General features: G+C 42.4%; 1 protein-coding gene across 7 annotated transcripts in view; it reads left to right on the top strand.

Annotated features, from left to right (window-relative positions):
- The window catches only part of FRMPD3 (FERM and PDZ domain containing 3), a 172,252-nt gene that overhangs the window by 69,493 nt on the left and 75,237 nt on the right, over positions 1–27,522 (top strand). For 3 of the 7 annotated variants that reach the window (XM_084870427.1, XM_084870428.1, XM_084870426.1), the window contains 3 exons: positions 12,582–12,736; positions 16,015–16,117; positions 19,826–19,871. The exons of 1 other annotated variant lie outside the window; for it this stretch is intronic. In XM_084870427.1, coding sequence (XP_084726553.1) covers positions 12,589–12,736; positions 16,015–16,117; positions 19,826–19,871 — 297 coding nt within the window. In that variant the 5' untranslated portion in view covers positions 12,582–12,588. Of the gene's footprint in view, positions 1–12,581; positions 12,737–16,014; positions 16,118–19,825; positions 19,872–27,522 lie in introns of those variants that run through there. 3 more of the 7 variants (XM_084870429.1, XM_084870431.1, XM_084870430.1) reach the window with 3 other exon arrangements.

The following is a 27,522-nucleotide window of genomic DNA, read 5'->3' as shown; positions in this document are numbered from 1 at the left end:
CACACCCCCCACTGGGGATGTGCCGGCAACCAAGGAACATGCCCTTGACTGGAATCGAACCAGGGACCTTTAGGTCCGAAGACCGACGCTCTATCCACTGAGCCAAATCGGTTTCGGCTATTTTTTGTAATCTTTATCATTGTTTGTAAAATTTATAATTTTTTAATTCGACGTGTCCATTTTTTTTTGTATTCTTTTCTATTTTTTGTAATTTTGTATTTTCCTTTGTGCTTTATATATATATATATATATATATATATATATATATATATATATATGGAAATATATATATATTTCATTTATTTTCATTAAGTATAAATAAAAAAAAATAATATGAAATTATGTCCTCTGGGCATGACGTACTGACACGTCCTAGTGAAAGAGTACGCGCCCGTTACAGGTTGCGTCATTAAAAAGGGAACTCCCTGGTTAACAGGTTTAAAGGCTATGAGAGACAGAAAATTATGTACAAGGGATCTTCCGTTAGATTATCAAACGATTTCTCAACAGAAATACATCAGGCCAGAAAAGAATGGAAGGAAATTTACAAAGTGATGCAAAGCAAGGGACTGATTCCAAGAATACTCTACCTAGCAAGGCTATCGTTCAAAATTGTATGGGAAGAAAGGAGCTTCACAGACAAAAAAAAAAAAAAGGCTCAAGAGAATTTATCACTACCAAGCCAGCAATGCACAAAATGCTAAAGGGACTGCTGTGAAAAGAAGAAATAATAAGATAAGAAAGAACAGAGGCACAAAAAACAAAAATGGCTACAAACAATAACTTTAAATGTAAACAGACTAAATGCTCCAATCAAAAGACATTGAGTGGCTGAATGGATAAAAAAAAAAGAAACATGACCCATATATATGCTGTCTACAAGACACCCACCTCAGAACAAGGGACACACAGACTGAAAGTGAAGAGATGGAAAAATATCTTTCAGACAAATGGAGATGGAAAAAAAAAATGGGGTAGCAAAACTTATATCTGACAAAAGACACCTCAAAGTGAAGGCCATAACAAGAGATAAGGAAGTCAACTTCATAATACTAAAGGGATCTAGACAATAAGAGAATATAACCCTGCAAAACATATATGCACCCAATGCAGCAGCACCCAAATACATAAAAAAAAAAAAACCTCCTGGAAGATATCAAGGGAGAGATTGATAATCATAGTAGGGGACTTTAATACACTGACATCACTGGATAAATCCTCTACACAAAAAAATCAGCAAAGAAACAACAATCCTTAATGACTCATTAGATCAGATGGACTTAATTGACATCTTCAGAACATTTTACCCCAAAGCCATGTTATATATATTCTTCTCAAGTGCACATGGGACATTTTCAAAAATAGACCACATATTGGGTCACAAGAAAAGTCTCCCCAAATTCAAGAAGATTTAAATCATATCAAACATCTTTTCAGATCACAATGGCATAATTTATACTAATAAAAGGGTAATGTGCTAATTAGAATGGGAGACCTTCTGGGAGACCTTCTGGACGTCCTTCTGGACAAAGCCATGGTGGCAGGGCCGAGGCAGAGGTAATTAGGGGTGATCGGGCCAGAAGGGCAGTTGGGGATGAGCAGACTGGCATTGGGGGGAGGGGCAGTTGGGGGCAAGCAGGCCAGCAGGGAGGGGGCAGTTGGAGGCAAGTAGGTCAGCAAAAGGGAGCAGTTGGGGGCAAGAAGACTGGTATGCAGAGTGGTTAGGGGCAATCAGGCAGGCAGGTGAGCACATAGGAGCCAGCAGTTCTGGATTGAGAGATGGATGTTCAGCTGCTGGTATAGACCTGATCCTGTAGTCAGACATCCCCCAAGGGGACCCCAGATTAGAGAGGGTGCAGGCTGGGCTGAGGGAACCCCCCTCCTCGTGCATGAATTTCATGTACCAGGCCACTTGTATTAAAAATAAACTAAAATAAAAACAATCCAAAAAAGTCAAATGCTTAGAAGCTGAAAGGTATGCTATTAAACAATGATTGGGTTGCCAAAGAGATCAATGAAAAAATTAAAAACATCCTGGAAACTAATGGCAATAAAAACACAACAATCCAAAATATATGGGACACAATGAAAGCATTCCTGAAAGATAAGTTTATAGCTTTATAGGCCTACCTCAGAAAACAAGAAAAAATGAAAGTTAATCATCTAACTATACAACTCAAAGAATTAGAAAGACAACAACAAGAAAAGCCCATTGTGAGCAGAAGGAAAGATAATAAAGATCAGAGCAGAAATAAATGACTTAGAGACAAAAAAACAAAAAAAAAACAAACAAACAAACAAAAAAAAAAACCACAAAAGACCTGTGAAACCAAGAGCTGGTTCTTTGAAAGGATAAACAAGATTGATGAACCTCTAGCCAGGTTCACCAAGAAGCAGAGAGAGAGGACACAAATAAACAAAATCAGAAATGAAAGAGGTGAAATAACAACAGACCCCACAGAAATAACAAATGATTGTTTAAAAAATACTATGAACAACTATATTCTAACAAACTAGACACCCTGGAGGAAATAGACATATTTCTAGAAAATTACAACCTTCCAAAACTCAATCAGAAAGATTTAAAAAATCTCAATAGGCAGATAACTATGGAAGAAATTGAAGCAATCATCAAAAAGCTTCCAGCAAACAAAAGTCCGGGGCCAGATGGCTTCACAGGGGAGTTTTACCAAACATTCAAGGAAGAACTAAAACCTATCCTCCTCAGACTATTCAACAAAATGCAAAAGGAAGGAACACTTCCAAGCATTCTATGAAGCAACACTTCCATAGTCATTCTATGAAGCTAGTATCACCCTAATACCAAAACCAGATAAAGACAACACAATGAAAGACAATTACAGGCCAATATCCCTCATGAACATAGATGCCAAAATCCTCAACAATATTCTAGCAAATAGGATCCAGCAATACATCAGAAAGATCATAGACCATGACCAAGTAGGATTTTCCTGGGGATGCAAGGATGGTACAATATCCAAAAAGCAGTTAAATGTGATACATCGCATAAACAAATTGAGATATAAAAATCACATAGTCATATCAATTGATGCAGAAAAAGCAGTTGACAAAATCCAACACTCTTAATAAAAAAATAAATTAAAAAAAATAAAAACTCTCAGCAAGGTGGGAATAGAGGATTGTACCTCTACTTAATAAAAGCTATATATGACAAATCCACAGCCAACATCATACTCAATGGGCAAAAACGTAAACCATATCCCCTAACAACAGGAACAAGACAGGGATGCCCACTCTCACCACTCCTGTTCAACATAGTACTGGAAATACTAGCCATTGCAATCAGACAAGAAGAAGAAATAAAAGGCATCCAAATTGGAAAAGAAGAAGTAAAACTGCCCTTATTTGCAGATGACATGATACTGTACATAGAAAATCCTAAAGATTCCATCAAAAAATTATTAGACTTAACAAATGAATTCGGCAGTGTAGCAGGATACAAAATTAATACCAAGAAATCTATGGTATTTCTATACACCAATAATGAACTTACAGAAAGAGAGACTAAAAAAGCAATCACATTTACCATCACACCAAAAAAAAAATTAAGATACCTAGGAATAAATTTAACTAAGGAGGTAAAAGACCTATAGGTGGAAAACTATAGGACACTGAAAGAAGAGATAGAGGAAGACATAAACAGATGGAAGAGCATTCCATGTTCAAGGATTCGTAGAATCGACATCATCAAAATGTCCATACTACCCAAAGCAATCTATAGATTCAATCCACTCCCCATTAAAATATCAATGGCATATTTCACAGACCTAGAACAAACTTTGCAAAAGTTCATCTGGAATAAAAAAAAGACCCCAAATAGCTGCAGCAATCCTTAGAAAGAAGAACAAAGTAGGGGGAAATCTCAATAACAGATATTAATATGTACTACAAAGCCACTGTTTTCAAAAACAGCCTAGTACTGGCACAGAATAGAATAGAGAATTCAGAAATTGTCCCAAACCACTATGCTCCATTAATATTTGACAAATATATGAACATACAATGGAGTCAAGACAGTCTCTTCAATAAATGGTGTTAGGAAAATTGGACAGATACATGCAAAAAAATGAAACTAGACCACCAACTTACACCATACACAAAAATAAACTCAAAATGGATAAAAGATTTAAGCATATGATGAGAAACCATAAACATACTTGAGGAATCCATAGGCAGCAAAACCTCAGACATATACCAAAGCAATTTCTTCACCAATAGCACTCCTATGGCAATGGAAACTAAAGAGAAAATAAACAAATGGGACTACATCAAAATAAAAAGCTTTTGTACAGCAAAAGAAACCATCAACACAACAACAAGAAAGCCCACTGCATGGGAGAACATATTTGCCAATGTTATCTCTGATAAGGCTTTAATCTCCAACATTTACAAGGAACTCATACAACTTAAAAAAAGAAAAAAAAAGAAAAAAGGAAGATAAACAACCCAATCAAAAAATGGGCAATGGACTTAAATAGATACTTTTCAAAATAAGACAGAAGTAAGGCCACAAGACATATGAGAACATGCTCAAAGTCACTAATCCTTTCAGAGATGCAAATCCAAATGACAATGTGATACCATCTCACACCTGTCAGAATGGCAATCATTAACAAATCAATAAATGACAGGTGCTGGTGAGAATGTGAGAAAAAGAAACCCTCATGCACTGCTGGTGGGAATGCAGACTGGTACAGCCACTGTGGAGAACAGTATGGAGTTTCCTCAAAAAACTAAAAATGGAACTCCCATTTGACCCAGTGATCCCACATCTAGGAATATATCCCAAGAAACTAGAACGACCAATCAGAAAGGATATATGCACCCCTCTGTTCATAGCAGCACAATTCACCATAGCTAAGATTTGGAAACAGCCTAAGTGCCCGTCAGCAGATGAGTGGATTAAAAAACCGTGGTACGTCTACACAATGGAATACTGCACTGCAGTAAAAAAAAAAAAAAAAAAAGAGAGAGAGAGAGAGAGAGAGAGAGAGAGAGAGAGAGAGAGAGAGAGACATTCTTAACATTTGCAACAGCATGGATGGAACTGGAGAGCATTATGCTAAGTGAAATAAGCCAGACGGGGAAAGATAAATATCACATGATCTCACTCATTTATAGAATATAATGAACAACACAAACTGATGAACAAAAACAGATCCAGAGATATCAATCAAACTGTCAAACTTCAGAGGGAAGGTAGGGGAGGGTGGGGGTAAGGGGGAGAGATCAACCAAAGGAGCGGGGGGAGGTGGTAATGGGGGGGTTTAAGGACATATATGTAATACCTTAATCAATAAAGAAGTTTGGAATAAAAGTTGGATATGGCATACCCATTAGAATGGCTACTACAAAGAAAGAAAAAAGGAAAAAAAATAGAAAACAATAACAAGTGTTGACAAGGATGTAGAGAAGACTGAAACTTGTGTATGTGGTTAAGAATGTAAAATGGTGCAACCTACTGTAAAAAATAGTAGCGACTCCTCGAAAAATAAATATAGGAACACCATATGATCCAGCAATTCCACTTCTGGGTATATATACCAAAAGAGGTGAAGGTAGGGTCTCAAACAGGTATTTGTACATCCATGTTCACAGCAGCATTATTCACAAGAGCCAAAAGGTGGAAACAATCCAAGCATCCATTGACAGATGAATAAAATGTGATAGATAGATAGATAGATAGATAGATAGATAGATAGATAGATAGAATGGAATATTATTCAAGTTTAAAAGGAATTCTGACACAAGCTACAACATAGATGAACCTTGATAACATTATGCTAAGTAAAATAAGCGCATCAGAAAAGGACAGATAATGTCAGGTTTACTTATACAAGGTTCTTAGAATAGTCAAATTTATAGTAACCAAGAATATAATGGTGGTTGCCAGGGACTGGGTGGAAGCGGGGAGAAGGGGAGTTTCAGTTGGGGATGATTAAATAGTTCTGTTGGTTGTATAACAACGTAAATATACTTAATGTCCCTGAACTGTATAGTTTAAAATGGCTAAAATATTAAACTTTATGTTATGAATATTTTATCACAATAAAATAAAGAGTTGGAGTAGTGGGGAAGATAACATGTGACTAGGAATTAAAGTTCTCAGTCAATGTGGGGACTACTCAGGAAGTTGTATGTAACAACAGGGAGGGGGGCCAGAATCATAAAGGTGGGTAGCAGGGATGTTCCTCAATGGAGCAGGATTTTTTTGCAGAAGGAAGAAAGAATAATGGTCTGGAGGAGGGAGGCATTGCAAGCAAGGAGGACCCTACCCCACCTACAGGTCCTGAGATTTGAGATTTGAGAGAAGGAAAATAAAAGTTTCCATTTGAAAGGGCTAGTGGAGAAGTGATGTCCTCAAAGAATAAACCAGGACTACATTAGGAAAGAAGGTGAAGAGCACTTTCAGAGGACAAATTAAGGATATGGGGGAGTTTGCTGTTGACTGAGAGTTCCACCCGGTGCAGTGGAAGGGTTTGAAGGGAAGAGAAGGATGGCATTAGGGTATGAACACACTACTGTGGAGATGAGAGTCTGGGCTCTCAGGGATGACCAGAGGTAAGTAGACTTCTTTGTGATGGTAACTGAAGTTAACAGGCATTCTATACCTTATGGGATGAGTCTCCCATATGGAGAGTCGACTTAAAGCCATGTAGGAAGTCTGTTCTGGGACTAAGGTCTCTGATATGTACCCTCTGGTATGGTGACTCAAGGGAGGCTGCTCTGACAGACAACATTGGGTTAGCCCTCGGTTCACTTGCAAAGGAACAGTCTGCTGAATCCTCCCACTGGGACTGCTCATCCCCTGCTGGGCAACTCAGTCCACAGGTGCTTGGCAAAAATTGTGTAGGAAAATTGGTTCTGGAGTTATTCAGACTCAGGTTAGCATGGTGGTTCCACCACAGTGTATATAGGTATGTATCCTGGAGCAAGTTACTTAATACTATCCCCAAATCTGTTTCCTTCTCTATAAAATTACAATAATACCGTCTACTCATGTGTTTTTGTGAGACTGGAGTGAGGCAACATGTGGACAGTACCTAGTGTACAGTGAGTCTTCAAGAAATGACAGCTATTGTTTTTTGCACTGTTCTTCCTCTCCTTCAGCATCTTCCTTGTCTTACTCCCAGATGTTGAGTCCTCGGGCTGTTCTTCTGCTGACCAAACTTTTCAGTAGGGCTAAATAGTGCCATCATCCAGATATTTCTATTCTTTCCCCTAATACAACCTTACCTGTCTTATTTCATACCCATGTAGGGCTCTCTGTATTCTCTTCTGGGGTAAATCTGATACAGCCAGTGAGTCCTCTGCATGAATTTATGTGTCCTTTCTCCAAGATAGCATTTGTGTGTTTTTTGTTTGCTTTTATCCTCACCTGAGAATATGTTTTAATTTATTTGAGAGAGGAAGAGAGAGAGAGAGAGAGAGAGAGAGAGAGAGAGAGAGAGAGAGAGAGAGAGAGAGGGGATCTATGAGAGACAGAAACATTGATTGGTTACCTCCTGTACGCGCCCCAACCAAGGATCAAGCCACAACATAGGTATGTGCCCTGACTGGGAATTGAACCCACAATCTTTTGGGGTATGGGATTATGCTCCAAACAACTGAGCTACCTGGCTAGGGCTAACATTTGTGTTTTAATGAGGCATTTAATGCCAAAACCCAATCTTAATAAAAGCACCTGTCCTACCATCTGATCATGGCTCTCTCATTATCTGAGAATAGCGTTCTTTTATATCCTTGCTTCTCATAGTGTGATCTGTGGACTAGCAGAATGGTCAACACCCTGGAATTTATTAAAATCTCAAATCTTATTCCAGACCTACTGCATCAGAATCATTCTAGCAATACCCACAGGTGATTCATATGTGCATTCAAGTTTGAGCAGCACTGCTGCAGTAAGGAGCAGCTACCTAGCCAAAGTGAGTGCTGATTTACAGAAAAAAAAAGAGTTTGTGTTTAAGCTCCTTACAAGAGGGCTCCCAGATCAACTACTTCAGAGTCTGGGAGATGGGGCTCCCATCCCTACCACCAGGAGGAAATTGCATCTCCTGGGATTCCAGCTGCCATGCTGGATCCCTGGAGTTTCTGGGAAAGTTGGGCTCCTATGATTGGAATTAGAGGGCTAATTGGTCCCACGTGGCTCCAAATCTTGCCAGTTGTGAGGTGAGTGACAAGAGTCCCCAAGGAGCCAACCAAAAGTAAAGAAAAAAGGAGCCAAAGACTGATTCTGATGCCTGGGAGTCTAAGCTGTTACATTTCTATTTTTTTCTGTGCAAAAGTGCAAGCAATGGAGAAAGCACCAGCTCAGAACCAATCCATCTTCTCCTCAGTTCACTTGTCCTTTAGCCAAGTTCTGCCTAGCAACAGTTGTCACCATGAGCTCCAGCAACCAGTCCCTATTTGGACAGTTTAGAGAAGGGATCAGTTTAGCCCACAGTGGAACTGGAGGCAGGGCATCTACAGGCAGCCAGGCTGGGTCAGGGAAGGAGCTGCCTAGAAAGCAAGGGGACAGAGTGTATTGTGGAGCTGTCTTAGAGGCAGAGTTGATGGGGGAAGGGCTTAGATTGTATGAAGTGGGTGAAGTTTATATTCAACTCTCTTTTTCTGCTCCTCTGGCCACCCTGAATAATGCCACCAGTAATATAGCAATGTCTGCGTCTGTATGATATGTTTAACCTTCCGAAGTTCTACTGTAGCCATGATCTCATTTTATTCCCCCAACAATTCTGAATGAACGGTATCAGAGACAGATTAATTAGGGTATCGGCTGACCTTCCAGACCTGACCAGGATTCGGAGTGTTACTGGCCACAGATTTGGGACAGCCCTATAATGAAGACTCAATGCTGGATGTGAGGGCGATCTGGCTGCGACATCTGTCACCCATTGATCACCAGGATTGATTCGCTGATCTGGCTGGCTAGGCGAGTGTCCCCCTCCTCTCTCACTGATTCTTGTGCATCCCTCCTGAAGCTGCATGCTCGGTCGAAGAGGACGAACTTCCCCCCAGAGGAGAGGACCGGTCTCCAGTCAAGGGTATACGAGTAGCTGTGCTCCCCTGCTAGAACCTCCAAACAAGCTCTCAGAGAGTCCATGTCCCTGACTTGGGTGTAGGTGGGGGTGCTGAGATTGTGGGCCTTGTCTGAGAGGTTTGGCTCCAGCTGGGCTGCTAATGTGCTTCATCTCCATGGGTTACTTCTTCCTCACCTACCTTGGGGGCTAAGATGGAGGAAAAACAGTCACGTAACCTATTTGGTAGGACAGTTAGAGATTGTGAGGAGATAATGGATGTGAAAGCACCTTTCTCAGATGAGGTAATAGGTGTAAAAATGAAAACAACCATATAGCTATAATGTGTTATCATTAGGCGGAAGAAAAATGCTAGACTTTACCAGTCACTGACTAGAGAGGGCAGGCCTAGCACAGGGTGAGGGGATATTTTTGGGGATCTTGAATAGTAAGGGGAACAGAATGAAGGCATTGTATGCTTTAAGGCAAATAGCAGAAGAAACTAGCAAATCCCAGAAACAATGCTGAGTGGGGTGAGGGGACCATAAGTTTTGGCTGCTTCATAATTTTGTTCAGAGTTGCCCTATTTGAAGGGACCAGAAGCCAAACATCTTTCAAATTCACATTATCTATTTCCCCCAGGAGGTAAGCCACGTGTCCTGTGGACAGCTGAGCTCCTGCCATCCATCATTGCTTGCCTTCAGTGTCACTCCAAGTCTCTAGGCACTTAGCAAATATCTGAGGGACTGAGCTGCAGACACAGAAAAATGCAAACCCCAAGAGGGAAGGGACAATTTTCATTTGCATTGTAAAATGGCCTTCTGGTCTGCCAATGAGGTTGTTTCTTCTCTGCCTGAATTGCCTGGGAAGGCCCAGGCTAGATGAGGAAAAAGCTGCTTGCAGAATTTGGGGAGGACCTAGTTAGGGACAGTTTGTCCAGCCCAGGGACAAATGTGCTCCAGTCACATCTGGAGACATGTCTGCTGTGGCTGTGGGAAAAATAGCTGGGTCCACTGTGGGAAGATAGGGGCTGCCCATGCACAGAGCTTAGCTTCCTATCTCTCTTTCTGCCACTTCCCTTTCCTGTCCATTTTAGCACAGTACCTGTTTGTTCCATGGAGCCCTCTCTAATTACTCCACTGCCTTCTCTGAATATATAACTTGGATCTCAATGCTGGACCTCATATATTGTACTATTCTCAGTAACCTCTCTAATTCTCTTATTCAGTGTACACTTGTCTCCTTCCCCCCACTAGATTGGAAACTCTTTGTGGGCTGAGCTCTGTAACTTCTGTGTTCTCTGGATCTCTGACTGTCTGAGTAGGCATTCAATAAATACTTGTTGATGCATTAACTTGAGTCAAAACAGTAAAGCAGAACACTGTGTCACAAAAGGCTCTTAGCTGGTTCCTCGGGCTTCAGGAGTGTCTATTTTCATCAATGTTGGTGTTACCTAAAGGCCCAATGAAGACTGAAGTTCCCCCAGTTTATGAAAAAGAAAAAGACAAACTGAATCTGCAGTGGCCAGGGCTCTGAGCTCAGGACAGCATTGAGCATTCCCACGTGTGCCTGGATCCTCCTTGCTGGTGTCCCTGCTCCCCATGTCACAGTCTGCACAGCCTGGGAGGCTCTCATCCTCCAGCCTGCCCTGGTTGGTGCCTGTGTCAGAAATGAGCTGGTGTCATCCCAAGAAGAGGCCCTTTTTATGCCAAAAAGGTCGGATGACAGGAGGCAAAGGGCTCATTTCAGAAGCAACCCTGGGGGTGAGGCAAAACAGCAGCTGCAGGAAGATGTTCTCTGGCTCCCTTCAAGGCCAAGCTTCTGCCTGCCACAAGGAGCAGAAATGAGAGAGGCACCACCTTGAAGCCACCTTATCTGAAATCATCTCCTGGGAGGTTGCCTATCCGGACACCAGCCAGCCATGTTCTAGCTTCTCAGTGACTTTCCCTTAAAAAATGACTATTTATCTTACCAGTGTGGGAGGAAAGGAGCCAGTTTCTGAATTAATTTCAGGAGGCTTGACCTCATCCCAGAAGTCCCTTCTGGCTCCTTAAGGATCAACAACTAGATCCCAAACCAGCTTGTGTGTAGATAGAGTTGATGTGGCTGGTTTCAAATCAGCCATGGCCTGTCTTCATTCCTGAGTTATTTTATGAGAGTAACAAGCCCAGGACTATGAATTTCACTTTTATACAATTATTTTAAATCTCCCTCACCCCCATAAATAGTCCTAAAGTTCCTCTATAATTACCAAATTTATGTCCTGATAAATGATCTAATTGCTTGAAACCATTTGCTATTGAGGAATTTGGTATTCTTAGCTAGTCAACAATCACTCTCATAGTATCTGAACCTCCCACTTATTTTACAAACCGTACACTAGTTTGATTAATTAACTCCTGGCCTTCTGTATATTGTCAGAAGGGCTCTGCCTGGAATCTTAATTTTCAATAATACACACCCTGAGGCTAGGGAACTCAACCCATTTGTTAGGCCAAAATGATGGAGGGTAGAATGGCGCCAACTCAGGGAGCTCAGACTCTGGGTCTCTTGGCTCTTCCACTTCCACTTGTCCTGCCCTGCCTGTTGGCCATTTAGTCTCCTCTTTATCCCCTTCCCTGCCACTGTCACCCAGTGCCCTCACCCCTCAGTGCTCTTCATTCAAACACTTCACTCACACATATTCTTGCCTGCAGTATGCCTCACCCTAGCCCTTGCTATGGAACTTTTATAACATTCTTTTACAATTCCTAAGCTTTTGTAACTTAAGTTGTGGGCATCAAAGAGCTATCTGTAATCCCTCTCAGGTACTGAGGCAGCAATATTTTTTCTCCCAGCCCATCTGAGGTTCAGGTCTGCTGGCAGCCACAGGGCACATCTCCCCTTCTTGCCCACAGGAGCCATTTTCCAGTTGTTTCATTAACTGAAATTAGTTGGTATTATGTACAATTGCATAAAGCAGTGGTCCTAAACGTTAGCCCATTTCTTTATATAAGCCATCTAAATAGTTTATTGTTACATATGACCTAAGGGATATTAACGTTTAAAATTCACTCAACGACTTCATGCAGGTACTCCACATTCTGAAATGACTTCACTGTCCTTTCCTACCTGCCTGTTTTGTAGTCCCTTCTCTCAAAGTTTCAGTTTTTCTTAGGGAGCTAACAGCCAATTCAATGAGTGGTACCAATTAACCTTCAGAATAACACACTTCCATTTAGGTTCCTTCTAAAGTCCCAATATCTCGAGGAAGGGACTGACTCTAATGTCAGGCTCTATGGCACCAGTGTCCTCTGTTGGCTCTGGCCCTGTATGTAGACAAGTGGCTTCTCCTCTCAAGAGTCCTCTTTTTCCAGCCTGAAATAGGAGGCATTCATTGCCTCTGCTGGTTCCAGAGGATGCAGGTAGCTAAGTGTGTGAACTCCCATGTGCCATAGCCAGCACCCTAATCAGTGACCTTCCCAGCTGCTTCTGAGCTTCAGTTGCCTTTGCGTCTTGTTTTGCTCCCATGTTCCCCTCCCTTAGTCATGTGATGCAGGAAGAGAGCGCAAATGATATGGAATGTGAGCAGCTGCCAGCAGAGACACTGCGACAAGTGACCATTCACCGAGACCCTGTATATGGCTTTGGCTTCGTGGCCGGCAGTGAGAGGCCTGTGGTGGTGCGATCTGTGAGGCCAGGTAGGTGTCCCCTGGCCCTGGCTCCTATCCCTGAGCACCCATATATCTTCCCAAAGAGCAGAGCTCCTTAGTACAATGTGTTGCCAATGAATTAATGAAGAGTGGGTGAAGACTTGCCAGCCAATCACTGCGTAAGGGAGCTGGTCTTTTAAGACTGATTGACACAAGCCTTTCAGCCTGCTTGAGGCCCTAGGAAGAAGCTGCAGTTGATGGTTGATTAAGGTCTGGGTCTTAATAAAGCTTTCTATTTGTATAGAATAGGGGTGTCGAACTCAATCAGAGAAGGGGCCAAAATCTAAAATCCAGCCTAAATTGCGGGCCGAATGGTTTACTGAACAGTCATAAACTGACAATGTCATAAACTGACAGCGGAGTGCAGTGATGACAGCGCGGTGCGGGCCACATTGCAAGGCCTGGCGGGCTGGATTTGGCCCGCGGGCCTTGTGTTTGACATATGTGGTATAGAACCTTCTCAGAAGAGCCATGTCTTGGATGAAAATTTTAATTTCAGTTCAACAAGTATTTATAGATTGCATACTCTAAGTCCAGCAAGGTTATAGGGAAGTACATGATACAGTTTCTGTCCCCAAGAATCTAACCATCTGGCTGTGGAGACTGGTACACACTTATGAACTAGGTCAGTCCTTGAAGACCAGAATCAGGATACAGATCATAGGTGGGAGAGGAGAGGAATTGAGGGAGAGGAGAGAAGAGGAAAGGAAAGGAGAGGGGAGGAGGAGAAAGGAGGGAAGGGGATAGAAGAAGGGGTAAGGATGGGTGGGGAGAGGAGGGAGAGGAGAGGAGAATGAAATCTCTGAGTGCCATAGTAGCAATAACAACAGCTACCATTGATTAAGCACCTACTGTGTGCTTTACATAATCTTGTTTAATCTTCACAACCAAGCCTGCAAGGTAAGTACTAACATTCTCATTTTATAAATGAGGAAACTGAGGCAGAAAGGAAGAGAAATTACTTGTCCAGGGTCACTTGGCTAAAAAACAGCAATCAGGATTTGCACCTGAGCCTAGCTGATACCACTCAAGGGAAGCAGGGCTTGAATGGGGCCATGTGGGATGAAACAATGGAAAGCTCCACCTGAACTGTGAAACATACCATCATGAATGAAATGGGAAAAGGCCTAAGCACTGTTTTGTTCCAAACCTTCTAGGTATTGACAGAAGAGACACACAGAAAGCAGCTTTGTTCCTGACTTGCTGGGCCTGAGGCTTTATATGTTTACAATAGTTTCTCGCTCAGTCAAGAGGAGCAGCCAGAGTACAAACTGGCCTAGCAGAAATTTGATGAATTTTTCAATCCTCAAAGGAAAACAAAAAAGGATTTTTGTAAGCTCTCTCTTCAACTAGAGGGCATATAGAAAAAAACAATTCAATACAGGAGTTCGTGGCTGACCTAAGGTTCCTGAGTCAGTCATAGAGTTTGACAAGAGATTTATGAGTCTCTGATCAGAAATCACATTTGTCCTGTGTAAAAGGAACCACATAAGACAATCAGGAGCCCGAGCCACTTCTTTCTCTTCAAAGGAGACAGAATTCACAGGGCCCCCAGCTTCAAGTGTTATACCAAAGAGGAAGGGTTGGAGGACTGGAAAGAAGGAAATCCACAGGCAAGAGCCACAGAAAGCCATGGGTGTGGCAGGCCCAGCCCAATGAAAATTTGGGCTGATCCACAAAGCTGTTTCTGGACTATGTGGCTTCCAAATGCAGATGACTTATTTGCTATTTAGAAAAGACGCATCCTACAGAGAAATAATTATGGTTGAGCATACCAACAAACCATTCTGTGAACACAGTAGAAGACTGATGCTACATACCACTGCCATCAGAGAGTTGAGTTTCTTAAGAACCATTTCCACTAAAATGAAGGAAGGGAGAAAGGAAGTGAGGAAATAGATGGAGTGGCCTCCACCTAAAAGATTGGCATTTGTGGTAGAGGTAGACAAAAGGAATAAAATGAGTTGAAGAAACTGTCCCTAGGAGGATATAATAATGAACATTTATCAAATTCTTACTAACATCAATCAACTGTTTTAAATACTATATATTCACCATCTCATTTATTCTCCCAACATTCTTATTATGTATTATAGGGCCAGGTATTTTCTCATTTTACAGATGAGGAAAGAGATTCAGAGAGAGATTAAATGTCTAGTCCAAGGTCATATAACCAGTGAATGGCAGTTGGGATTAGAGTCTAGGTCTGACTGGCCGCAAAGAGTTCACCACCATGCTCTCTGCTCCTGAAGTCTTTGAGTGCCATTGTAGTTGGAGTGGTGAACCCTGCTGGCTGAGCCTGCATAGCCATTCTCAGAACACAAGCCCCATGCTACAGAGCCATTGAGCTCTGTGCTCAAGCGACACAGTTGCTTATTTTTGTTCGCGTTTTTGGAATTTGCACAGCACAATATTTTGTAGAGAGAGGGAGCACTTGGTATCTAATCCTTTCAAGTGGACACAAACAAGAGTCCAGGCTATTTTGATATTAGAATATGTCATTAAACAGTTATTTTAGGTTTGAGTGAGCCTGTGTCTGACTTCTCATTCTCATTCAATCTCTGAAAAGCTTTTCTTCAAGAAGATTTTTGCTGAACAACAGCCTGTATCCCTCTACCCCCACCCTTTTCATCAACCAAGAAAGTACATCACTCAAACAGATTGGCTTTCTTAACCTCAACAATAGAAATGGGAATGAGAAAAAAATGATTTCCAACTGCCCACGATGTAAGGTCTGTGCATTTCCCCCCTCATATATTGGAGAGGAGCTTCCCTCAGAGTTGAAAGAAAATAAACCCTTTGGGTTTTTTAGTCGATCCCCTTGTCTCCAGGCAAGTGAATGCCTAAATCATTATAGAGCAGAGAGTATGAACATGTTCAAGTAAGAAGATTCTTCCTGTCACCTGTACCACCTCCAGTAGTCTGGAAGTCATTCCTTGTGCCTGAGCAAAAGCCTCCCGGTGAAGTGGAAGTTTATGTTCCTCTTTAGAACCAAGCTAGGAGAGTAGTCATTAACCTAGTCTGAGGCCTTTGCTATCACACCACTCCCAGCCAAAGGAGGTACTTCATTCTTTTTCTTCAGTCCTTGCCCTTCATCTGCCACAGAACTCAAAGAGCACCCCCACCATCGGCACCATTCAGTCTACACTATCTCCTATAGGCCTCAGCACCCACTTCAGCTGCCTCAGACTCTGGTGACTCTTTTAGAGCTGCACTTTTCCCAGCAGTGGCCCCAAGCCCTCATGCCTCTCTCCTCTCCTCTGCAGGAGGCCCCTCTGAGGACAAGCTCCTGGCTGGTGACCAGATTGTGGCTATTAATGAGGAGGACGTGAGTGAAGCCCCAAGGGAGAGGTTCATAGAACTTATCAGGTAACAGAGGCCTTCTGGTCCTTGGCAGGAGCTGAGCACTACTCCTTCCCATTCCACACCAGTGGCATAGGGTCCTCCCTGACACTACTGAGAAACAATTCCTTCCAGGAACAATGGCCCTAGCCAGGGCTTCTGGCTACCTAGGACTGCAGGGCCCTTCTAGAACCCCAGAGCCCATCATCACACCTTCCGGCTTAGCCTTCTGCATTGATGTGAGCAGACACATAGAATAGTCTCCTGCCAGAGCTCACCTCTCACCTACCACCTCACTACTCATCTCACTGAAACTTGATTTTTTATTTACTTTGCAGTGGGACAGACCAAGTGACCAATGAGAACCAAACATGCCATTAAAAGAACACTCTGAGATAAGCACAGTGTGAGCAAGACATTGTTTTTCATTTCTTCACCCCATCCAAAATAAAAAGCCAAGGAGAAAATCCAAATCCCTGGCCAGTGGGTTGAGGAAGGGAACCTATCATTGTGGATTTTACTCCTGGTGTGTGTGACCCTTTCATGCCCTCTATAGATAGGGACAGGTGAGAGAGAGAAAGGAGTATCAGGTGGCCACCATCATCTATACATGAGGTTAATCATATTGACTTTTCTTTATACCATACACACCACATACCACACAAATCATACCACCACAGCTCACACACACCACACACCCACCCTGCCACCACACACCACATACACATCACATGCACCCCACATAATACATAAACATATGCCTCACATACCATGCCATCATGTAGCACTCACACACCAGATACCACATATATACCACATGCACAGTACATATACAGTTACACATACACACAACATGCAGACTATATACCCCCACATCACAAACCATTCCACCATATACCACACAAACAACTCACATAGAACATGACATCAGCTAATACACACATAACACACACCATGCAAACCACATAGCACACACACGCATACCATGTCTTCATATAGCGCACACACACACCACAGATTCACACTATGCCATCACAAACTATACACACACCATGCACAATACACACCACACACACCCTGCACACATACTCATAACATGCCACCACACTACCATGCAAATGATGCACTACACACATACCCATGTCACATGCTTACATGCATACATACATACACCATACATACTTCCCTACCTCAAACTCCCATGACATGCACACACACATAGCAACCACATACCCCCTTGCATAGATTTGTTATAAGAAATGAGAGTACAGAGGTGAAAAATTTAAATTCCATAAGCTAACCTCTGTTTAGGGTATCTTGGCTATACTGTACCAGTATCTCTGCAAATGGAACCATGTGCTGGCGACCTCTCTTTCTCTGCCTTATGTAGTCTGTTCCATCTCTGCCTCCATCTCCTTCAACTCCTCTTGGCTTGTTCAGAGTATTTTTATCCCACTCATCTTTCTTGTTATCCCAAAGCCCACCTGTCTCGAAGCCCCTGCCTCCCATTCAAAGGCAGACTTAGTGCCCTGTATATTGAACAACACCCTCCTACTAGTTTTTTTTGGGGGGGAGGGGTGGTTTGAAATGCTGCCTCTTTTTAAAAAATGTATTTTATTTTATTTTTTTTATGTTAATCCTCACCTGAGGATATTCTTCCATTGAATTTTAGTGAGTAGAAGGTAGAGAGAGAGAGAAAAAAATCAATGTGAGAGAGACACATCAATTGGTTGCCTCCCTCAGGGGCCCTGATCAGGGCTGGGAATCCGTCCTGCAACCAAAGTACATGCCCTTCACTGGAATTGAACCCGGGACCCCTGAGTCTTTGGGCCAATGCTCTATCCACTGAGACAAATCAGTTAGGGCTAGAATGCTTCCTGTTAAAGTCTATAGCAGGCCCTCCTTGACATGCTCCCCGTCCAGGTCAATGTCTTGAAATATGTCTAGTCCCTAAGGAGCTTTAGGTTGTCTCTTCTATAAGTTCAGTTTTGCATTGTATTCCCAACCCTTCACCCTTCTCCTTATATTACCATACCAGTATGAAGTGAGTTCTTTCAACCCCATCAGGACACATTGGGGTTCTTCCAGCCTGACCCCTCAGAAGCCTTTGCTTTGCTTCCAGTGGATATCTTTGCACCCTAGAATGAGTTAGCCCAATTTTGTGAAGGAGTTTAGAGCTCCTTCAGGTTAAAACAGAGCTTGCTCATTTAACCTCAGGGGCTAGTGGATCATCCATTCATTCAATAAATATTTATTATTGAGTGTCTACTGTGCACCAGACACTGTTCTATGGCACTGAACATACAACAGTGAATGAGACAGACAAAATATATGCACATTAGAGTTTACATTCTAGTGGAATGAAATACACTATAAACAATAAACATGATAAGTAATTGTACAATATACTAGAAGTTGGTGTTATTGAAGACTAGAAAGTGTATCAGGATAAAGAGGATCAGTAGTGCTTGACACAGGAGTTCAGGATGCAACTTTAAATAGCATAGCTAATGTCTACCTCATTGAGAAAGTGATACTTGAAGAAAGACTTGAAAGAGGTGAGGTTGCTGGAAAAAGAGATGAGCCAGGGCAGAGGCCCTAAGACAGGAATGTGTCTGGCATGTTTGCAGAACAGGAAAGAAGCCAGTGTGTGGAGTGGGATACGTAGGGGAGAAAATTGTAGCCACTATAAGGACTTGTGCTTTGTTCTACATGAAATGGGAAGACATGGCAAGGGCTGGAGCAGACAAGTCATATAATACTACTTACACTATGTCCCTGCCCTCTTCAAGAGATATTTTTTTCATTGTTTTCTCCTTGGAACACAACTTCTTCCTTCTCCTGGGAGCTTCCCAGAATCTGGCACTGATTCATCCCGGAACTTTGCCTCACTGAATATGGGTAATGTTCCAAGTCCTTAAGCAGGGGGCCTTGGCCTTTCTTGAATACCAGAACCAAGAGCATTTTGACTCTGCTTCTTGAAGACCTTTGTTTCCAGAAACATTTTTAAAAGGACAGCAAGAAGAGGGGACAGGACGCTCCTTCAAGGCAAAGTCTTTCCAGTACTTTTAGTTCTTGTGAAGCATTATATATCCCTGGGAGAAGATGTTCATACCTCACAGCCTATTTGATCATTGGCATAATTCTTGTTGGAAGAGTTTCAAATACTTCATCTTTTTTAATAAATGCTATCTGGAGAGTCTTAGCTTCCATCTATGTCTCCCTGGCTCTCATTTTTTGGTCATTCAATTAAAACAAATCTGCTGAGTATGAGTCATGATGACCAAATGACCTCCTTTGGGTTCTTCCTTTGAATATCCCCTCTTGCTTAAATACCAAATCGCCACTAATCATAGTACATGACTCCTGAGACTGATTGTGTGCCCTGAGTTCCACAATTCAGACCTTTAGTTTTCCTTGAGAGTTTTCTAGTCTACAGATAAATTTGCTCCTAAGGTTTGGGGATTTCTACATAGAGGATGTGAGAAGGACTATAAAAAATAGACCTGAAAAAATGACAAATTCAGGGATAACAGTAATACCATTTAAAATGCTTGTGTGAACCTATATGGATGATGTATGTCAGCTGCTACAAATGATGGGAGGCAAGGCAGCCCCCTGTCCTAATCCATATACCTGAATGCAGCCCAGGGGGAATTTCTGGTGTTGCTTCTTGTGCTAGATGAATACCTAGTGCATGATACACTACTCTCCTATTCCCTCTTCTCTCTGTAGGAGCGCTAAGGAATTCATCGTTCTTACAGTTCTGCACACTCATCAGGTGAGTGAGCCTCTTTGCCATCCACCCTCCCTCCTGAGATGTGAGGACTGCATATTGGAAAGTGATAGTGATAGGAGACAGTATGGGAGAAGAAACTAGAACCAACATTTTGTGAGCCAAGGATTTAGGAGTGAACTTAAAACATTTCTTCTGAACATCTTGTCTGCTCTCACATCCAAGGCTTGAGGATTTTGAAGGACTATACTCTACTATGTTCTGCCCTGTGTCCTCTGCTTTACCCCACTAAAGCTGCCTATTACCACAGTTCCAGACAGATTTTATACCTCTTTTTTTTTTCTGTGCCCCATGAAAATATACTTGTCCAGTGTTTAATTCCCATAAAGTCTTTATAGACAGTGGGTGCTAATATTCATTCATTCATTTATACAGATATTTACTAAATGGCATACAATGTATGAGACCCAACACTGTGTGGGGGGAATTCAGGGCTCACCAACTGTGAGAGGTTGCAGGCCGGGTTGAGGAATGCCACCCCCCCCTCGAGTGCACTGGTTTTGTGCACTGGGCATCTAGTTTAACATAAAGTTGCTGAGGAGGGACAGTTAACCTGACAAACAGGTTGAGCTGTGTCCTAGTTCAGTCACTAATTGACTATGTGACCAGTTAAAAGGTCAGTTCCCTGTTCTGAACCTCTTTCCTTATACATACATTGAGGGTTTAAACTAGAGCAATATTTTCCAAACTTGCCTGATTATATAGTCAGCAAGACTACTTATTAAAAGTGAAAATTCCCAGGCTCCACTCCTTAAGAATTGGATTCAGAAGACTTAGTGTCCGTTACTAGGTTACATACTTATAGTAATTTTAATCCAACTGCACAAATCCAAGTGTAAAACTTTTGTGTGCAAAACTCAGAGCCTTTCTTACACCTTCAGTCTGGTTGTCCCTTCCAAATGTCCTCAATACTCCCCTACACACCAGCACTGAGGTTCCACACTCACGCTGTAGCCATCAGAGAGTTCATATCTGTTGGGGGTGGGGAGCATGAAATCAGATGAGGCTTCACAAAGGAGGATTCTCCTGAGCTAGATTTTTAAGGGCAGCAGGATTTCCTAGGCAAAGATGGAGGAAAGGTTGTCCAGAGAGAGATGACATTTCTGTGTAAAGCCAGGACAGTGCACAGATGCGAGCCAGAGGGATAGAGTTCAACTCAAACTCTGACACTAACCACCTCTCCTCTTGGCCCCCAGCACTCTTCTGTGTCAATGTGAACCTCACACAATACATTGATGCACACATATTCTCTCCCTCCTTTCTTCTTTCTCCTCCCCTTGCCCTCTCTGACATGTTTGCACCCTGGCAGCTAGGCCTTTGTCAATCACAATTCTCCTCTGTCTCTAAGCAAGGAAGCCTTGCCCTCCCTTGGAGAGTATTACCAATAGGTCCCTCCCTCCCCACCTTACTGTGAATGTGTAGTTGCCTATTGGGCAGTGGACAGTCAGTTCCCATTTCTCATTCTTCTGTCATGAAAATAACTACCAGTTCTCTCCTAAACACATGTTTGTTGTATCATTAGAAGTACTGATCTGATCAGAGATTGACTGTGAGTTAATTTGTTAGATCTCTTCAGATGTCATTAGCTTATAGAAATCTTCCTCAACTTCCCTAGCATCTACCTGTCACTATCTCCTGATACTGCATAATTTTTTCATCAGATTTTAAAATCTTAGTTTTTAATTTTTTTATTTTGAAGTAATTGTAGAGAGGGTATAAGGGGGATAAATAGTGATAGAAGGAGACTTGATTTGGGTGGTGAACACACAAGAAAATATACAAGTGTATTATAGAATTGTACACCTGAAACCTATATAACTTCATTAACCAATATCACCCCAATAAATTTAATAAAAATAAATAATAAAAAATTATAAATTTAAAGGAATTTGCAAGTCTAATAGAGACATCCCTGTGTGCCCTTATCCCTGTTTCTCACAATGTCTACATCTTTCATATCTATAGTACTATATCAATAGCAAGCCAAAGTTAGGACATCAATACAATGTGTGTATATGGTTCAATGTTAGTCTATCACATATGTGGTTTATGTATCCAGCAACACAGTCAAGATACTGGTCAGTTCTGTCACTAAAAGGACCCATTATGTTGTCCTTTTATATCTATAGTTACTTCATCCTCATGCCTCAATACTTGTCAGCTACTAATCTGTTCTATAGTTTCTGTAACTTCATCATTTCAAGAACCCTATATAATAAAGGGGCAATATGCAAATTTACCATCACTCCAATACTCAAGTTGGCCACCCCCATGTGGTCAAAGATGGCCACTACAAGATGGCCAGCAGGGGAAGGCAGTTAGGGGTGACTGGGCTGGCACAGGAGGGCAGTTGGGGGCAACCAGACGTGCAGGGGAGGGCAGTTGCAGGGGGACCAGGCCAGCAGGGGAGGGCATTTGGGGGAGAACAGGCCTGCAGGGGAGGGCAGTTGCAGGGGGTCCAGGCCAGCAGGGGAGAGCATTTGGGAGGGACCAGGCCTGCAGGGGAGGGAAGTTGGGGGGGACCAGGCCTGAAGGGGAGGACAGTTGGGGGAACAGGCCTACAGGGGAGGGCAGTTAGAGGCAACCAGGCCAGCGGGGAAGCGCAGTTAGGGGTGACCGAGTCAGCAGGGGAGGGCACTTGGGGGTGACCAGGGTGGCAGGAGAGGGCAGTTAGGGGCAATCGGGCCAGCAGGGTAGCAATTAGGCATTGATCAGGCTGGCAGGGGGCTGGTTAGGGGGTGATCAGGCTGGCAGGCAGAAGCAGTTAGAGGCAATCAGGCAGGCAGGCAGGCAGGTGAGTGGTTGGGAGCCAGCAGTCCTGGATTGTGAGAGGGGTCCTAGATTGGAGAGGTTGCAGGCTGGGCGAGGGACACACACCCCCCACATGAATTTCATACACCAGGCCTCTACTATTATATCAATTGAATAATATAATATGTAACCTTTGGGATTGGTTTTTTTCATTCATCTAAGCATTATGCCCTTGTGATTCATCCAAGTTGTTGCATACATCAATAGTCTATTCCCTTTTGCTGCTGAGTAGTATTCCATGATGTGGATATACCACAGTTTGTTTAGTTATCCACCTATTGAAGGACATCTGGGTTATTTTCAGTTTTGGGCTGGTGTGAATAGAGCTGCTATAAACATTCATGTACAGGTTTTTTTGTAAACATAAGTTTTCATTTTTCTGGGGAAAATGCTCCGAAGTGCTATTGCTTGGTCGTACGTTAAATGTATGTTTAGTTTATTAAAGAAACTAACAGACCATTTTCCAGAGTGGCTGTAACATTTTACATTCCTGTGAAATATTATATTTATATGTATTTGTTGTCTATATCCCTCATTTGAATGTCAACTCCACAAGGGTATGGACTGTATTTTGTTCACTGCTTTATTCTGCAGTGCCTGGAATAGCACCTGGCATAGAGTAGGCACTTAATAAATATTTGTTGAAGGAATGAAGGGAACCCAAGTTTCAGCCATCACAGCAACCTGAACTAAGCTAAAATGTTCAAACTTGGCTTCAGAATGAAAAGCCAAACATGCCCTGCATCTGTATCCCAACTGTATCATCCCATTGACCCAGTTCTAATGCCCCAAATGTCCCATTCCATGGCCTCTTTGCTATGGCCAGACTGCTTTCCTTCTCCTCCTTGTGCATTTCTTATGTCTTACTGCCCCAAGACTTCTGTCCTTGTATTACTCCACATCTCTTCTACTAGATGGCTGTTTCCTTTAAGATTTGGCACAAGACACATGTCTTCCAAATACCTGTTCCTGATCAACCTCAGTGAAAGTTCCTATTTCATTCATCTTTTTATTCATCAAACATTTACTGAATGCCTACTATTCTAGGTGCTCTTCCAGACTGGAAATATAGCAGTGCACAGGACAGATATAGGTTCTACCCTCAGCTTAAATTCTAGTACTTGGCCTGTGCTCTCTAAACCTTTTGAGCATAAATGTGGGGACACACATATACACAGAGATGATCGTCAAAACAATTAGCAGCCTGTACAATAGGGGACATCTAATCAGAATGCAGGCCATTCACAGGCACAAAAGCAGAATGTTGGAGGTCTTCTAACTCTGCTGGGTGTTAACCCTTTGGTTGATCATTTGTAAAGAGGTCCCAGGGGAGAGGTCAGGTGGCACCCAGGAAGCTTAAAGCAGTAGGTGTGGTCAGACCAGGGTATCCTGACTGAATGTCAATCGAATTTATGTACAGTTGATCTTTGTTATTAACAGATTCTGTGTTTGAAAATTTACCTATTCCTTAAATGTATTTCTAACCCCAAAATTAACACTCACAGTGCTTTTCTAATTATTTGGAGACATGCAGAGAGCATGAAAAATTTGAGTCTCCCAATTTACACATTACCAGCTGAGGTCAAACAAGTCAATATTCTGTCTTCTTGTTTCAGTTGTCATACAGAGGTAGGGGGAAGTGCACTATAGTGCAAAAAGCTCGGGCTCTGGAGACAGTTGCATAGGGTTTGAATCCCAACTCTCACCCCTGTTAGTGGGGTGGCCTTAGGAAAGTCACTTAACACTTCAGAACCTCATTTTCTCCTAGAAAATATAAAAAAGAAACTATAGGATGAGTTGCTTTTAGAATTTAAGATTATAATATAACTGAGACACACACACACTTTTCCCCTTGGAGCAACTGTTCAGTACTCATTAGTTCAGTTTTTGAGGTGACTTTGTAGACCATAACTACTGTGAAGAAGAAAAATCAACTCAGAGAATCTCTCTCTAAAGCTATAGTGAAAGCTTCTTCTCCAGCTTTCAGTGTTATAGTCCCTACATCACAGAACATAGTACTGTGTCCATAGCAATCACTTGGCATCTCATAGGTGCATGGATGCTACTGTCTCTTACCAAACCCTCATTATGTTCAAAGTTGATTACCACTTCTTCTGGAAGGCAGTGTCCCAATAGTTCCAGAATGTAATCCAATGATCTGTGTTTAATAAGAGCAATAAGTAAATGTAGTGCTCAGTAGAATTTGGGAAACATTGAACCAGACAATCTCTATGGCTCCTGCCAGCTCCCACATTCCGTGGCTGATAAGGGCCTAATATAGTGGTTCTCACCCATGGATATGCAATGGAACCACCTGAGAAGCTATTACGAATATTAATATTTGGGCTCTAGCCCTGACTGACCGCTGGGGATGGAGCCCAGATGTTGGTCTTTTGAAAGACTCCCCAGATTATTCTGATATGTAGTCAAGATACATATTATGAACTACTAGTCTCTTTCAGGTGATATTTTCTTTTTAAAGGAATTTACTCACACCATGGCAGACCATTTGGAGATTTATTGGGCAATCACAGAGTTCCTTTCCCAGGGCCCCTCAAACCATTCTGCATAGATAGCCACTTATTAAGCCTATATATATTTAAGGGTGTTCTTAATCTTTGAGTGACCAACTATTCCCCACAATTGACTGAGTATGTATTAATTTTGGTACCATTAGACCATAGCATGTCTTCAAAAAATATTTTTAAAATAAAGTACTGGGCTGTAACCTAGAATGGTCCTGGTAAAGCAAAATGAAACCCTAATATTCTGGTTCTGAAAACTTAGCCTATATCCAGAGTCACCCTTGCTTAGAGCCACCTAGCCAGAAAAAAAGCCAACATAATTGGAACCACTGCAGAAGAATTGCTTTTTCACAGAGCCTCTTAAAGTAAGTGCTTGCCATATATTAGATATTCAAATAATATTTGCTGAATTGATTAATTCATTATTAACCTTAGCTATCAGCTATCTTTTTTTGTCTGTGCTACTCTGTGCTTGGTGCTAGGGGGAGACATCCTATCTAATAAAAAAAAGGGGATATGCTAATTCAGTGTTTCCCAACCTTCTCTCATGATGAGAATCACCTGGTGGAGTTGTTAAAACACAGATTCCTGAATCCCAACTAAGAAGTGCTAAACTAGAATTTTTGAGAACATATAGGTAAAATTGCATACCTAACTTAGTGCTCTGTATATAACATCTGTGTTAGAGCACTAGTTAAGTATACAATTTTACCTATATGTTCCCAAAAATTCTAGTTTAGCACTTCTTAGTTGGGATTCAGGAATCTGTGTTTTAACAACTCCACCAGGTGATTCTCATCATGAGAGAAGGTTGGGAAACACTGTGCTAATTGACTGCCAAGCCCTCAAAGTAGGCGGTGCACATAGCCACAAGATGGCAGTGCCCAGTTCCCTCAGCCCTGCTGGGGTGGCAGGCACACAGCAAGGCTGGGCCCACCCTCACATGGTCCGGGCTGCTTTGAGAATCTGCCTCTGGAGTCCTCCAGTCCCCTCAGCCCCCCCCCCCCCCCAGCCACCCAGGGCTTGCCCGAAGCACAGGCAAGCCTCAGATGGCAGCTGCCCAGCCCCCCAGGGCCACATGAGGCTCCGGTAACCAGGGCTGGCTGAGGCTTGTGCTGCTGGCAGTGGCAGCAGCAGAGGTGTGATGGGGTGTCGCCTTCCCCTGATCATCAGATTGCCTCCTGCCCCTGAGGGCTCCTGAACTGTGAGAGGGGGCAGGCCGGGCTGAGGGACCCCCATCCAGTGCATGAATTTTCATCCACCGAGACTCTAGTAGTAATATAATAAGCCATCTCTTTTACAATCTATTGGAGACATGAGCAGTTGCCATGTGGATTAACAAGGAGTGCTATAGGAAATCCATGGAGGGGGATGGAGGAATTGGGGAAGGATTCAAGACCAAAGTAGAATTTGAGCTGGGCTTTTGGGATGTATTTTAGCTGAGCAAAAGGGAAATTGGAGGCAACAAAAGGTGATGAAGAGACACAGAGGAGCCAAGTGTGTCCAGGGAGCTGTAGGCATAACCACCTGATTATGCAATAGATGAGGAATGAGGGTCATGTGTAGCTTGTGGGAGACCTTGGAAGCTGTGGAGATGAGATGTTCACCTCTAAGCAGTCCCAAGTGAAGGAAGGCTGCCTAGGTCCCTTATTAGAGGGTCCATAAAACCAGGATGGCTCTTTATTGTCTCAAGCTCCCACAGTGCTTGCTATGGAATTGCTTATAAATAGGATCAGTTGTGAAAGACAGTGAGCCAGCAGACAGGAGAATCCGGAGGAACCTGAGCTTCATCCTCTGAAAATTCTTTCATAGTTATCAAAGTGGGCTCTATTATGTACTAAAATGTTTGGCTAAGATATGAGAGAACACAACTCTAAAATATGTGCTGATAGAACCACCAAAGAATGGCCAAAGAATCACCAGCTGCTGAATTCAGTCCTGAGGGAGAGGCAGGCTCTCTTCTCTATTGCTCATTCCACTGAGCTGCTGGCTTAATATTTGCTTCAAGGGGTTTGCAGTGACCCTGGGGGTACTTAGCAATTCTAATCCCATGTTTCAAGCCAAAATTCATTTTATCCAGAAAGGGTGCTTATTTAAAAATGATACTCCTAGCTGCTTGAAGGAAAAATGGGTCAGTGAAGAGCTCAGATGTCTCAGCTTTAAGGTACTTAATTCATCTATGCTTAATGGGTTAGGACAGTGATTCCCAAACTTCTCTCATGATGAGAATCACCTGATGGAGTTGTTAAACTACGGATTCCTGAATATCAACTAAGAAGTGCTAAACTAGAATCTAAGAC

This window comes from Pipistrellus hanaki (genome assembly GCF_964339955.1).
Source record: "Pipistrellus hanaki genome assembly, chromosome: X".
Classification (NCBI taxonomy): Eukaryota; Metazoa; Chordata; class Mammalia; order Chiroptera; family Vespertilionidae; genus Pipistrellus; species Pipistrellus hanaki.
This window is presented reverse-complemented; position numbering and strand designations above follow the sequence as displayed.